General features: G+C 35.1%; 1 protein-coding gene across 3 annotated transcripts in view; it reads left to right on the top strand.

Moving 5' to 3' along the window:
* The window catches only part of Smc6 (structural maintenance of chromosomes 6), a 68,571-nt gene that overhangs the window by 16,328 nt on the left and 38,381 nt on the right, over window positions 1-13,862 (top strand). For all 3 annotated transcript variants that reach the window (XM_074049210.1, XM_020172599.2, XM_074049211.1), the window contains exons 8-17: window positions 264-365; window positions 3,237-3,356; window positions 3,456-3,554; window positions 5,064-5,210; window positions 5,367-5,455; window positions 5,625-5,789; window positions 6,150-6,328; window positions 7,253-7,457; window positions 12,851-12,965; window positions 13,359-13,519. In XM_074049210.1, coding sequence (XP_073905311.1) covers window positions 264-365; window positions 3,237-3,356; window positions 3,456-3,554; window positions 5,064-5,210; window positions 5,367-5,455; window positions 5,625-5,789; window positions 6,150-6,328; window positions 7,253-7,457; window positions 12,851-12,965; window positions 13,359-13,519 — 1,382 coding nt within the window. The remainder of the gene's footprint in view (window positions 1-263; window positions 366-3,236; window positions 3,357-3,455; window positions 3,555-5,063; window positions 5,211-5,366; window positions 5,456-5,624; window positions 5,790-6,149; window positions 6,329-7,252; window positions 7,458-12,850; window positions 12,966-13,358; window positions 13,520-13,862) is intronic.

Raw genomic sequence — 13,862 nt, 5'->3', positions numbered from 1 at the left:
AAATCGTATTACTATCACTCCAAAAAGTTTCTTTTGTGGGGTATTAGATCTCTTGCAAATGAACATGTAGGTACGAATATAGCAGGTTGACTAAATTTGAGTTTGAAATAAAATGTGTTATTTTTGCTTGTGTACCTGTTTGTTTTTAATGTTTTTTTACATAATTGGTCTAAAAGTTTTCAGGGACCAAATTTCTCTTTATTTTTTATGGTTCCATGAAAGCTTATGAACTCCTAATTGTATTTTTCTTTTTGATGATAAAGTTCTTCATGAAAGCAACCCAACTTGAACAGATGAAGGAAGATTATTCATACATTATGGAAACAAAAGAAAGAACAAAGGAGCAGATAAATCAAGGAGAAGAGGTTTGTAAATAGTGTAAATCTTTTTGAGATTAGCCACATTCCTGTAGTAGGAATTGCTATCATAGATAATACTGTCATATCATTGTATTTATTTGAGTGTACTTAAGGTAATGGTATCATAAAATTACATTCCTCTGAGCTGGGCATGGTGGCAAATGCCTGTAATCCCAGCACAGATACAGGAGTATAGCTGTTTGAGATCAGCCCTAGCAAAAGTCAGGGAGACCCTATCTCAACAAGCTGGGGCGTTATGACACTCATCTGTGTTCCAAGCTACTTGGGAGGTGGAGATAAAAGGCAAGAGGCTGGATGCAGCCTGTGTAAAGTTAGTGAAAGATCCTATCTGAAAAACAAAGTTAAAAAGGATTGGGGGTGTGGCTCAAGTAGTAGAGTGCTTGAAGGTCCTTGAGTCCATATACATGTACACACACACACACACACACACACACACACACACACACTGCTCTGTATAGACTTATAACTATATAAAACTAATGTTTTATTTAATAACACTCTGAAGCATATGAAATTTAGTCTTTAATTCAGGACATTTATTAGCCTTTTTTGTTTTGAAATAATGAGTTATTGTCTTAACTTCCTCTACTATTAACTAGATGACAAGGCTATATCTTACTTTTCCCTTGATAATATGAGTAATCGGTTCCACACTATGGTATCACTAATTTTCAGTATAAATAGTTTGAAAACATAGAGCATTTATTTTACTGGGTTAATAAGCACAAGCCTCAAACCAATATTAAACATAATGTGCCCCTTCTAATTACATGTAATAGATGACTCATTACATTTGTAAAATGTTAACTTTCTTTAAGCACCTGATAACTTAGTAGCTGCTGTCACATCAGTATTTACCAACTTGGTAGCCATGCAAATTGCTTGAATTTTAAATCACTCCTACCAACCATGGTTTCTGCATCTGCTACATTTTCTTATGATAGTCTATTTTTCAAGTTCCTGAAGACCCAGCTTTCTTTCAGATAATCAAGACTTCAGAATAATAAAGCTTACATTGTGCTCTTCATCCAGTACATTAAATCTTGCCAGTTTTACGTGATTCTGTATCTTACTGTTTTGTTTAGTTTTAAAGACCAGTTGAGTCTTTAGCAACTTTTTAGCCTGTTCTTTTTGGATTTAATGGTAATAGTGATTGTAAAACTCATTAGGTCACCTTGGCCTTTTTAATTCAAGTTTTTGTATATTTTTAAAGTTAGGCCTATCATCGTGTAGCTCATTAGGTGAAAACTCAGGGATTGGTGTGTTCATTCCCCATACTGTCCCTTCACACTTGCACTGTGTGGTGGTGTGTATGGAACAATGCGAAGCCATAAAGTTAACAGAGTATGTTTTCTCGAGATATATGTTGTCATTACAGACAAGAAGCGCTTGCACATTTGCTTAGGTAGGCACTCTTCCACTGAGCCACACCCTCAGCCCTGCACATTTACTCTATAACATAGTATATGTTATATTTATTATTTAAAATAAAAATCAGAGCTTTGAAGAAATTTCCTTCTTTAGTCCAGTTGAGGTTAAATAGCCACTTTTTCCATGCTGTACTTTGTCCTCAACGAGATATTTTGGTTATGAAGTTTAAGAAACACTTCCCCATGTGCAGAAGAGTTCCTGATGCATAATTGCACTTAATAAGAAGCGGGGGCCGGGGGGAGGTGGCTCAGTTTAAAGTTTGTTACCTCCAAAAAGAAAAAATTTTTCTAATTGATTGAATGCTCATTCTCACAAATAAATTGTTAGGTATAAATAACTAAATCTTTTAATAAATAGTATGTGGAGGAGAGAAAGTAAAAGTCACCATATTAACAAATATTAAAATCACACCATGTACTTATTTGCGTTATGCTTTGCTAGACTGTGACAAGATTTCAGTGGTGGGGAAAACAGGAGTCAGATTTGTGGGGCTGGAAAATGTGAGGAAATGGAGGAGATAGGAATAATTTTCATGAAACTTGGTTGGAAAGGAAAGAATTTTCAGAGGAGGTAGTGTGGAGGGATGGATGGGTAATAGTGGTTTTGTTCATGAGTCAGAAAGATAAGTGAGCAAAGACTAAATCATGGTAATGAAGAAGGGTAGGGTCCAACATGAAGTTGGGGATGGAGACTGGACTAATATATAAAATGAGGCCACCTGTGCTTTGCAGCAGTAAGTAGAGAACTACTTTAGACTGGTAGATTGTTAGAAGTTGGAGAAGTTTCTGACTGATAATTTCTATGTCCTCTGAAGTCAGTGAAGGAAAATGATGAGGGAGTAGAGAGACAGTCCATTCAGATTTGAAATAATCCTGGAGAGAGGGAAAGGATATTACATTGGGAAACTAGAGTAATGTGTACAGTGTTTAGGCCCTGGTTGAGTATAGAAAGTAGAAATGAAGGGGAGAGCCTTTCTTTCCAGGTGTACAGAGTAAAACCTAGAAGCTACTTCATAAGCTGTTCTAATGACATGATGCTTGTGTTTGTTTGGTGTTTTTCTTTGTTACTGAAAGAGAACTTAGACATGAAAAATTGGGTAATAAATTCCTTCTGATGTTTCCATTATCTTTGGAATGTGTATTACTACTTTGGAATACTACTGCTTTGTCTGGAAGAAGAGGCTTGTGTGTCTTTCAGGTTCTGACTAAAGAGGGAAAATGGGAAAGTGAGTTTTGGGGCTTGTATGACCTTGAATATTAATTCCTTTGTTTTTAGTCAAGTGTATTTGACCATTTTTATAGTGAGGAAATTAACAAAATTACTGTACTTCAAAATGTTTTAGGCATTGTTTTCAAAAGAAATACATTTGCAAAGTATGTTTTTAACCAGTGTTAATAAGAAATATATCCTTTTTTTCCTTTAAAGCGACTTATTGAACTAAAACGCCAGTGTTTGGAGAAAGAGGAACGTTTTCAAAGTATTGCTGGTTTAAGTACAATGAAGACTAATTTAGAGTATTTGAAGCATGAGATGGCTTGGGCAGTGGTAATTTTTTCTTAGTTACTTGGTCACATATATTTGTAACATTCAGAATATATTTGATCACTGTTAATCTTAATGATTTGCTATATAATTTCATTTTAGGTCAATGAAATTGAGAAACAACTGAATGCTATCAGAGATAATATCAAAATCGGAGAAGATCGTGCTGCTAGACTTGACAGGAAAATGGAAGAACAACAGGTAGTTACTGTTTATTTTTATGTAGATGTTGTAGGTTAGTCATGAAATTGCTGGTGTTAGACTATTTATGACCTACAAGAATGGCAATTTCAGCTATATATTTACCTGCATTTGAATTTACTACTCTGTTGAACCAGAGCTTTGCTTTTTCCATGGGCTTTTGTTTAGTTATCTTTCAGTACTATGTTTTGTTGTAATGAGCTTATCTGAGCCTGAAATTGCTGACTTCTTAGGCACATGGACAATGGAACTTTTTACTGATTAGAGATACTAGAATATGAAGCTTTTTACTCTTGGGTTTATTAAGGAGTTGAAACACAAAAGACCTGAGAAATACAGGGGTACTAAGATAATTGTCAATTTGAATAGCACTAAAGCCAAGTATCAAGAAGCTTGAGAATTCAGAACTGAAAACAAGGCCTGAAGGACATTTAAGGGGTCGAGTTTTGGGACCCAGAACCCAGATTTCCTGTCAGAGAATTTTATGTAGTGGACCACCTATTGTTAGGTTTGTTAAGGTAAATTTTAACCTGAGGTTTAAAAGTTCTGTAGAAAGTCCTCTACCTAAAATTCAAGAAAGTCACCAAAGTCCTCCATATGGAAGTAAAGGAGGAAGTGCCTGGACTACAGACTACCTGGCTCTTTAGAGAGGAAATTTGCTGGCTCCTGATCAAATAGTTTTCATTTTTGTCCTTTCTAATGCATCCCTATTGTTGGTGCCCCATTTTGGTCCCTTAAGATTTCTGCATTGTTTTATTACTATCGTACTCAAACTTATTCCTTTAATTTTGCCTCCAACCTGCCTACCATAGTGATTCTTGAGTGATCTAGCATGCAAATGTGGTCATATCTTGTCTCCCTCTATAATGTGGAGGATTAAGTTGTAAGCTGTTTATTATGGAATGCAAGATTCTTCCACCCATTATCTCATTTCCTACCCTGTGCTCTTAATTTAATCTCCAGCAATACTTTTAATTCTTTAAATACCAATAACCTTTGTACGTACTACTCCATCTGCTTCTAACACCTTTCCGCAAGTTGTCTCTTGGTACACTTTGATTACTCTTTCAAGTGTCAGCTCACATGCTGATTCATCTTTGAAAGCACTCATCACTTTTTCTTGCAGATTTATAGTTTCCTTCTCTATGCTCCCACAATTATAAATAGATGTGCTCCACCCACAATTATAAATAGATATGCCCCACCTAGACATTACTGTCTTCAGACTATATCATCCGTTTGTATGTGTTTCTCTGCTAAATTCATCTCCTTTTAATTGTCATATTTAATGACAACTGTTATATCTTTGTAACTTCAGAGGATAACACATTTGTTATTTAATTAAATATGGATCAAAATTAAATTGTATCTTAGTATTTTTATATAAGTAGTTTGCTTATCTAGCAGAGTAAAGTTAAATTTGTTAATTGGACAGGAATTATAATTATTTAAAAGATTTTATTTCCTTATTGAAGAAAAATATACTCCAACAATGCTGTTTTCTTAAAGGTCAGACTTAATGATGCAGAAAACAAATACAAAGACATTCAAGATAAGCTAGAAAAGATTAGTCAAGAGACAAATGCACGAGCACCAGAATGTTTGGCATTGAAAGTAGATCTCACTGCAAAGAAAAAGACCTATAATGAAGCTGAGGTGAGAAGTTTTTTCCTGAATTATTAAAAACTCCATAGTAAAAACTTAGATATTTAAAAATGAATTTCTGCACATAATTCAGCTGCTGATTTAGAAATTTGGCAGAAGTGGACTTGAACAGTATATATTTTTACAGTATGTGTAATTTTTTGTTAGGTTTTATATAACCGCTCCCTAAATGAGTACAAAGCATTAAAGAAAGATGATGAGCAGCTTTGTAAAAGAATTGAAGAACTAAAGAAAAGGTATGATTCTCGGCAGTTTTCATGATGGCCTCATTTTGTAATAAAGTAATCTAGGTACAGTGGATTGTCTTCAGTGTTAATGAAATTTTTGCTACATTGGCTTATGCTTTTTTAGTGTTGGATTTTTGTTACTCAACATTCTTTTTTACTTTGTGTTATTTACTACTAGTACTGATCAATCTTTGGAACCTGAGCGGTTGGAAAGACAAAAAAAAATATGTTGGTTGAAAGAGAGAGTAAAGTCCTTACAGGATCAGGAAAATTCAGTCAATGAAGAAATTGAACAGTTTCAGCAAGCCATAGAAAAGTACAAAGAAGAATATGCCAGAATTAAGTAAGTTCAAAATCCTTAAAGTAATTTTTTTTTCAACTTTGTTAAACATCATATAGTATTGCTATTTATATGAAGAGAAAACATGTTTTTGTTTGTTTCTTATGCAAATAAATGATCTTTTAAAACCACTTTTCTTGCTCATTTAGAAGATTTCTGAGATTCCAGTTCATTACTGTTCTATCACTTTTTTCATGCAAGCTTTGAGGACTGCTAACTATTTTTGTCTGGTGACAGTTATTTTCAAATAAAGAATTCTGGTTAGCTGGGCCATTTATTAGCATGTAGGTATTATGGGCAATGGCTGAATTTTTTGTATAAGTATCACATTCCTGTTTTGTTTTTCTACTTTTACTTTTTTAGGAGAGAAGAATTAGATGTGAAGCATGTACTGAACTATAATCAGAGACAACTTAAAGAATTGAAAGATAGTAGAACTGATCGAATAAAAAGATTTGGGCCTCATGTTCCAGCTCTTCTGGAAGCAATAGATGATGCCTACAGACGGGGATATTTTACCCATAAGCCTGTAGGCCCTTTAGGTATTTGTCATTTAGAAAGGTTATAACAACCATATGTTCTTATTTTTAAGAAGGTGTCAGTTGAATCCACTTCTGTAGTTGTATGTGAACATTTTTTTAAATAATGACAAAATCGCACTTAAAATTTTAAAGCCTAGAGAAAAATCAAAGAAAGAAAACTTAGGAAAAGTGGTTATACAGTTGAATAATTTAGCTGTTTTTTCCTGAATGAGTAAGTGAATGAATTGATTTGAATATGTTGCTTACTTCCATTGATGTGAAGATGTAGTGAATAAACCCTTGAGTTTTGTGTAGCCTTTAAAATGACTTATTTTTTTAGTTTCTGTTTAGGTTGAATGTCATGATTTCTAGTTCTTCCAATTGATTAAGTCTATGGTTATTTATTTTCATTCATGTATGGGATTTAGAGATCTTTTCAGTTAGTCGGGTTTTCAGGGCGTTACCTCTGTGATGCTATCATTGTAAATACTATTTACTAGTAAGCTAGTGTATTTAACTGTGGCAGTAGTGTCACTTCATTTAAATGATATGAACCTATATATATCAGTTTCCATTTCATTGGATGAGGCTTTTTTCCACCCATTCTTAAATCTAAAATCCCAGTATTACTCAGTTTTAGAGAAAATAAAGAATCTATAAATCTTTTGATTTCAAAACACCATTGAAAAGCTGAAATAGTGCATACATGGAAAAGTCATTGGTGTTTTTTAGAATGGGGTGATATTTTTCACAGGATTTGGCATTTTCTTCTCTGTGTGTCCAATAAGTAGTCAGGGATTTTCCTTCAGTTAAAATAAGATCTGTAGTGTCATTTAAGCTGCTTTAATATGGAAATATTAAATCATTTATGAACTATTAAAAGAATTACTAATATTCCAAAAGTAAGTATTTATGAATGCTTCTATAATTTTCTATCATTTTTAGGAGCTTGCATTCATCTCCGAGACCCCGAACTTGCTTTGGCTATTGAATCTTGCTTAAAAGGACTTCTACAAGCCTATTGTTGCCATAATCATGCTGATGAAAGAGTACTTCAGGCACTGATGAAAAGGTTTTATCCACCAGGGACCTCTAGGCCACAGATAATAGTTTCTGAATTTCGGAGTGAGATGTATGATGTAAGACACAGGTAATCAAATTAAATACTGTTTCTGGTTTTGGTTAGTCACATGCAAGACTGGAAAGAGTTAAATGCTTTTGATTTTGACCATATCTTTAGTACTGATTTGTAAAATTTCACCAAGCCAGTGTCTTTTCAGTGTAAGCCTCAGTTGTAGGCATTGGAGAAACATGAACACATAGGAGATTCTTACTTAATAACCTTTAGTTTTCCCATGAGGTCTATTTTGTAAAGGAAACATGTAGTATGGCATAGAAAGTATGCTGATGAGGGAATGATGCAGACCAACCAAAGTAAGAAAGAGGTCTTAAAGGAGGATCTGGAACTCATTATTAAACTCTCAAGGTGTTTCACAGAATCCATGAACACTGCTATTTTCTTTAATGACCCTAACAGCCCTTCTCAGGAAACAATACACAAACTCTTCTTTAGTAACTGTTTGCCCATCAGTTTACTTTAAAAATAGATGTATGTGAGCCAGGTGCAGTGGCGGGAGCCTTGTAGTCTCAAATACTCAGAAGGCTAAGACAGGAAGTTCTCCTGAGCCCAGGGGTTAAAGCCCAGCCTGAATAATATAATGAGACGCCATCTCAAAGACATAAAAACCAAAACTTCTATTTTTACTTTTTTAAAAAATTAAGTCAAATGCTGTGTCCTTCATATTTGAGAATTTATGTACAACTAATTGCCTTTTCTTTGTGGTCATTGACAAGATTGCATTATAAGATGCAAATATAGTTCAGATGAGGGAGTCATTAAATCACATGTCAGGTGAGTTGGGGGAATTCAAAGAAGAGATAATAAATAATGAGTCTTTTAAGTGATGTTTATTGAGACAAAAGGTTGTTTTCCTGGCAAATAGAATTGTATATAAAAGATAGACATAACATTGTAAGTTATTGCACAGATAATAACATTTTCAGTTTTGATAGAAAGGAATAGATTAAAAGATATTTAGGATGAAATCAATAAAACTGCTGGGCAACATGCATTTAATCTTAGGTGCTTGGGAGGCTGAGGTCAGGAGGATCATTATTTCAGGATATCCTGGGTAAAAAGTTAGTGAGATTCCCTCATCTCAACCAATAGCTAGGCATAGTGGCTGTAGGTTTTTTCACTAATAATGTTTGGTTATTTATAAATGTCATTGGAGAATGTCCTGTTAGATTAATATTGTAACACATTTTTAGAGGAGGTGGATATGAGAGATGGAGAAGAAATGGGGAACAATTGAAGTTGTTGAAAGAGGAGCCCACAGAAAGTGAGGCTTGGAAGGAAATGTTTAGATTAGTTTTCATTAAGTCAGAGAGCAGGTTTAACAGGCATTCCTACCTGAAGGTAGGAACCTACAGGTCCAAGTGATGGCAAAGTCCGAGTTTAGCTTTGAAAATAGGCTGCTGAAGCACAGAGTTGTTGCAGTAGTAGTAGAAGGCAAATTCTAGTCCTTCTGACAGGGTAGTAATAAGAGTCTTGAATGTGTTTAATATTCTTTCAACTTTTAACTATCTTAAACATTGAAGGTGTAGTTTTTGAGTATGTGAAAATTTGGTTCAAATGATAAATTATAAAATGGGACATAGTATTTTAATGCAAAAGAATAATAAAATACTATTAATAATGTCAGAATGCATCAGATACTTAGGACCCATTTCATTCAGTTAAGCCTCCTTAAATTGCCATGGCAAAGTACCTACCTAGGCATGTGCCTAGCTTCCAGGAGGATAGTCAGGAAATGTAATTTCCTTTTTTTTTTCTTAATAAAAATGTCCGTGTTACTTCTCTTCAGAAGAAGTAGAAGGTGTTGAACTGCTCTTCCTGCTGTTACACTTTCCCTCATAACTGTGTCTGTATTTTTGGTCTTGCCCCATTTCAACAGAACACATGTTCTTTCTGTCTTAAGACTGTTCTGCTGTGCTCTGACTTCTTGTCTGATGCATGAGCCACTTTTTAAAAATCTGTCTTAAACTTAAACTTTTCTATTAACTCCTTCCTCTTCACTATAAATGCACTAGATCAAACTCTTCTTAGGGTACCTTGCAATCTTTGACAAACTGTTGCTGAAAATACTCATATTTTTCAGTTATTTCTTTATTGCCAATTCCAAGTGAAATAGGTATATTTTTATATGAGTTTGCTTTGTCCTAGGCATTAGATATTATTAAATATACCTACCTCCCTTAAAACTTTGTACCCCTTTTGTTATTATGATACCGTCTGCTTTTCATTCTACCTTTTAGATGCTTCTTAGCCTAATTTATGGGCTTTTTCTCATCTCCTCACCTTCTATTATAATGCTCCCCACACCTGTTTTTGTTTTTTTTGGGTTTTTTTTGTCACTTCTTTCTTTACATATTTTTTGTATTTGCAGCATTAAAAATGTGCCAGATTTTAAGCATGTTTTTCCTGTATTTTAAATTTGTGATGTATTTCCTTTAGGTATCATGTATACTGTGTGTGCGTGTTTTAAGTGATTCATTTTGTCCTATAACTCCTCTTACCAGTGAGGCTCATTTTGCTTCCCTGAATTTTATGTGTAACTTCCTTTGCCCACTGTGTCTTCTTTAGGCTTCCTACTTAATACTGTTTTTTTGAACCTGTTTCATGTTAACCTTTCCTTGTCTCCTTGTCTTCCATCACTGACCGCTCATTGCTAATATTTCTATTTTAGTTCCTTTAGATTAATTTTATAATGTCTTTCAATCTACAATTAATAGTAGTGTGATTAATTATAAGTCAATATGAATTAAATCCCAGGAAAGTATAGAAAAGGAAAGGGTGGTTATGACTTGGCACTTTAGAGCAAACTATTAGCAGCTCCACCTTAATTGATGATATGTGTCTGCTTAGAAATGCTTACTCCTTCCTAGCATAGAAACTTGTGCTGAACAACTGGCCAAGTCTGTGTTTCACTAGAATCTCATACCCCCTCTTTCCCTCTTGGACTCCTTTTCTCATTCCCCTATTTCCTCATTCCTTATTTTGTTTTACTGACACTGCTTGATATTTCTAAAGCACTGCCCACCATTCTTTGCTGTCCTGTTTTTACTTCCACTTGAACAGTATCCTAAGGAAACTACTTAGCTGTTAACTATCTCATTTCTGTTTTCCCCAAAGGAGAAACTCTTCAAAAGACTTGTCTGTGTCTCCAGTTTTTCTCTTCCCCCTCTTTTTAAGCCTATTCCAGTCTGGCTTTTCACTACCTTCCAAATCAACCTCTTGTCCAGGCATCAATGTTTTTTGTGTCACTTAATTCAGTACTTAGTACTCATTGTTCACTAAGTTGATTTACTGATAGTATTCAACTCCATTGATCATTTCATTCTTCCTGAAACATGTTTTCACTCAGCTCCTAAACCATTCTCTTCTGATTTTCCTAATTTCTCAGGTGTTCTTTTTCAGTGTCTGTCTTCTTCCTCCTCACCTCTGACTATTATTGATGCTCCTGACCTCTTCTCAGTGTGTAGGTGCTCCCTGGGTAAACTCACTGAGTTTCATTACTTCAGATGCATGTCATACACTGGTGATTACCAAACTATGTCTTTCTTGACTCTTTCCTCTGAACTCTAGAATTTAATATACTGTATATATATATATATATATATATATATATATATTCCACTTAGATGTCTAGACATGTTAGATTCCAGATTTAACATGTCTGTAAGCCAAAGTCCTGATTTCTACCTTAAAACCTGCACCTTCTATCATCCCCTCCACATTCGTTTTTCAGTTGCCAAACATCTCAGTCATGCTTGACTTCTCTTCCCCCTCACATCCTATATTTTAAAAACATCCAAAGCTGGGCACCAATGGCCCAACCCTGTAATCTGAGCTACTTGGAGACTGAGATCAGGAAGATTGCAGTTCGAGGCCAGCCCATAAATATATGAAATACAACCAATATCTGAACCTGGCTTCCATTCTCATTCAAGCCATCTTCATGTTTCATTTGAGTGTTGTTATGGATAGGCTGACCTTCTGCATCTGGATCCCTGATACCACAGTTTGAGGACAGCAGCCCGCACAGAGTCAGGTAAAATTGGGTCCTGTCATTCCAGAGCACCCTCAACTTTCCCATCTTCTTCTTTATCGTGGGCTTGTCTGTGACCTCTAGAGCTTGCATGATCTATCTTCTTAACATTTATTTCACTGATCAGTCCACTACAGCACACTGGCCACCTGGATTCTCTGCTGCCCCCCCTGGGTCCTTGTAATCTCTCTTCCACTTGAATCTCCCATTTCCTAGGGGATCTGCCTAGTGTCACATTAGTGAGGCTTTTGCTGACCTTTTTTACTTTAGTCTCTTTTCCCCTTCATTAAAATATAAGCTCTGTAAGGAAAAGCATGTAGTCCATTTTCTTTACTGCTCTCTCCATCCTCTGGGACAGCACCTGACACATAGTAGGTGCTTAGTAAATTCCTGTTGAGTTAATGCATGAATAGATATAAGACCTATGCAATGGCAGCTTTCTTGTTTTGGAATTCTAGGAGTAAGAAAACACAAAATGCCACACTGTTTCCCCCTTGACCATTCACTGCTTTTCTACTTACTATTCTTAGTTTGTATTCTTTAGAGCTGGGGTAGCAACTTTGATGTCTACATTTTAAACTGAAAGATGGAACAGCTCTTTAAGGAGCCCAAATTTCAATTTCAGTTAGTAAGAATTTTGCTTTTTCTCTCTTCCCCCCGACCCCAGTTTAGGCAGGGTGTTGCTGTGTAGCGCAGAGTGACCTCAAACTCACAATCCTCCTGCTTCAGCCTCCTGAGTTCTGGGATTACAGGCATATACCACCATGCCCAGCTAAGAATATCTTTTCTGTTTCTTCCTCTCATTGATAGTAACCTTTAGTTCAATTTTTTTTTTTCCTCTCATATCAGTGAGAAAATTATTTAGCTATTTAAAATGTGTTTTAAACAATCGACTTTTATGTTTATGTATAGTTACAGTATATGATTTTAGGAAATTATAACTTTAATTATAATAAGCAAACAGGTGTAAGAATGTGAGTTCTAAATCTGTTGTCTTTTAAAATTCTGTCTTCACTAAATTAGCTTTATTATTAAGGAATTCATTAAACTTTCTGAATCATCTTCATCAGAAAAAAAATAAAGGAATAATATCTGCCTCATGGTTATTACGAGGATTAAATGAGCTGGTATTTGTCATATGCTTAGAATATTAACTACCACAGAACATTAGATAAACATTGGTTAAGTCAATAAACCTATTACAGATGTGTTTCCAAATATTACCAGATATTTTATATTGTCTAATTTATAATTTACTCACCCATTCATATATACGCACACACGCTTTTGTGTGTATGCTTTGCGTTCATATGTTTATAGTTATGTGTGACTTTATGCTTAAAGTGTGGTATGTGGTCCTCTTGTCTCCTAGAGCTGCTCACCATCCAGAGTACCCCACAGTTCTGACAGCTTTAGAAATCGATAATGCAGTTGTTGCAAATAGCCTGATCGACATGAGGAGCATAGAGACGGTGCTGCTGATCAAAGTATGACCCACAGGCTTGCTGTATTTTACATCAGTTTTCAATGTTCAGAACTGAAGATGGCTTAACAAATTCCTATTGCTGTTCCTATTGTAGAATTATTAATGAGTTTCACCATTACACTCTTACCTCATAGGAAAATCTGTAGGATAATACAGATCTGGTTGGTTTGTGTTTTCTGTCCCAGGGAACTTTATAAGTTTGACCTATTCTTTGTGAAATAATTTCGCGGGTGGATATCATTATTATTTTTTGGGTGGGGGGTGTTTGACTTGACTGTTTAAATATGAACACTTGAATTGTCTTAAAATAATGACAGGTAACATTTTGAAATTGTGTCCATTGGAAGTACTTTGGCATTGTTTTAAAAATGCATTTCCCCTTCTGTTCTTTTAGAATAATTCTGTAGCTCGTGCAGTAATGCAGTCCCAAAAGCCACCTAAAAATTGTAGAGAAGCTTTTACTGCTGATGGTGATCAAGTTTTTGCAGGACGTTATTATTCATCTGAAAATACAAGACCTAAGTTCCTAAGCAGAGATGTGGATTCTGAAATAAGGTTGGAGTCAAGTTTAGCTTTACTATTTTATTCCCACTACTTCCTTTGGGGTTTAGTTTCTTTGCTATAACTCTTGGTGTTTTTGTTTTCTTTTTTTTAACTGATGAACTATAATTTATCTCAATGTTTGGTCTTACAAAGTTGCTCAGCTGGTTGTGGGGTTCTGATATTTTCCATCATTACCTTTAATGACAATATTCAGGACTGAGTACGAAAAATGAGCTCCCTTCACTGTCTTGTCTGCACATTGTTACCTGTCCACAAGGAGAAAAAGACCTTCACTCAGAATGTGAATGAGCTGCATTCATTTCGGTGCCTGCTGTTGAATTTCGCTGCTTTTCTC

The sequence above is a fragment of the Castor canadensis genome, chromosome 12 (genome assembly GCF_047511655.1).
Source record: "Castor canadensis chromosome 12, mCasCan1.hap1v2, whole genome shotgun sequence".
Lineage (NCBI taxonomy): Eukaryota > Metazoa > Chordata > Mammalia > Rodentia > Castoridae > Castor > Castor canadensis.
The sequence above is the reverse complement of the archived record's forward strand: the minus strand, read 5'-3'. Positions and strand labels throughout refer to the sequence as shown.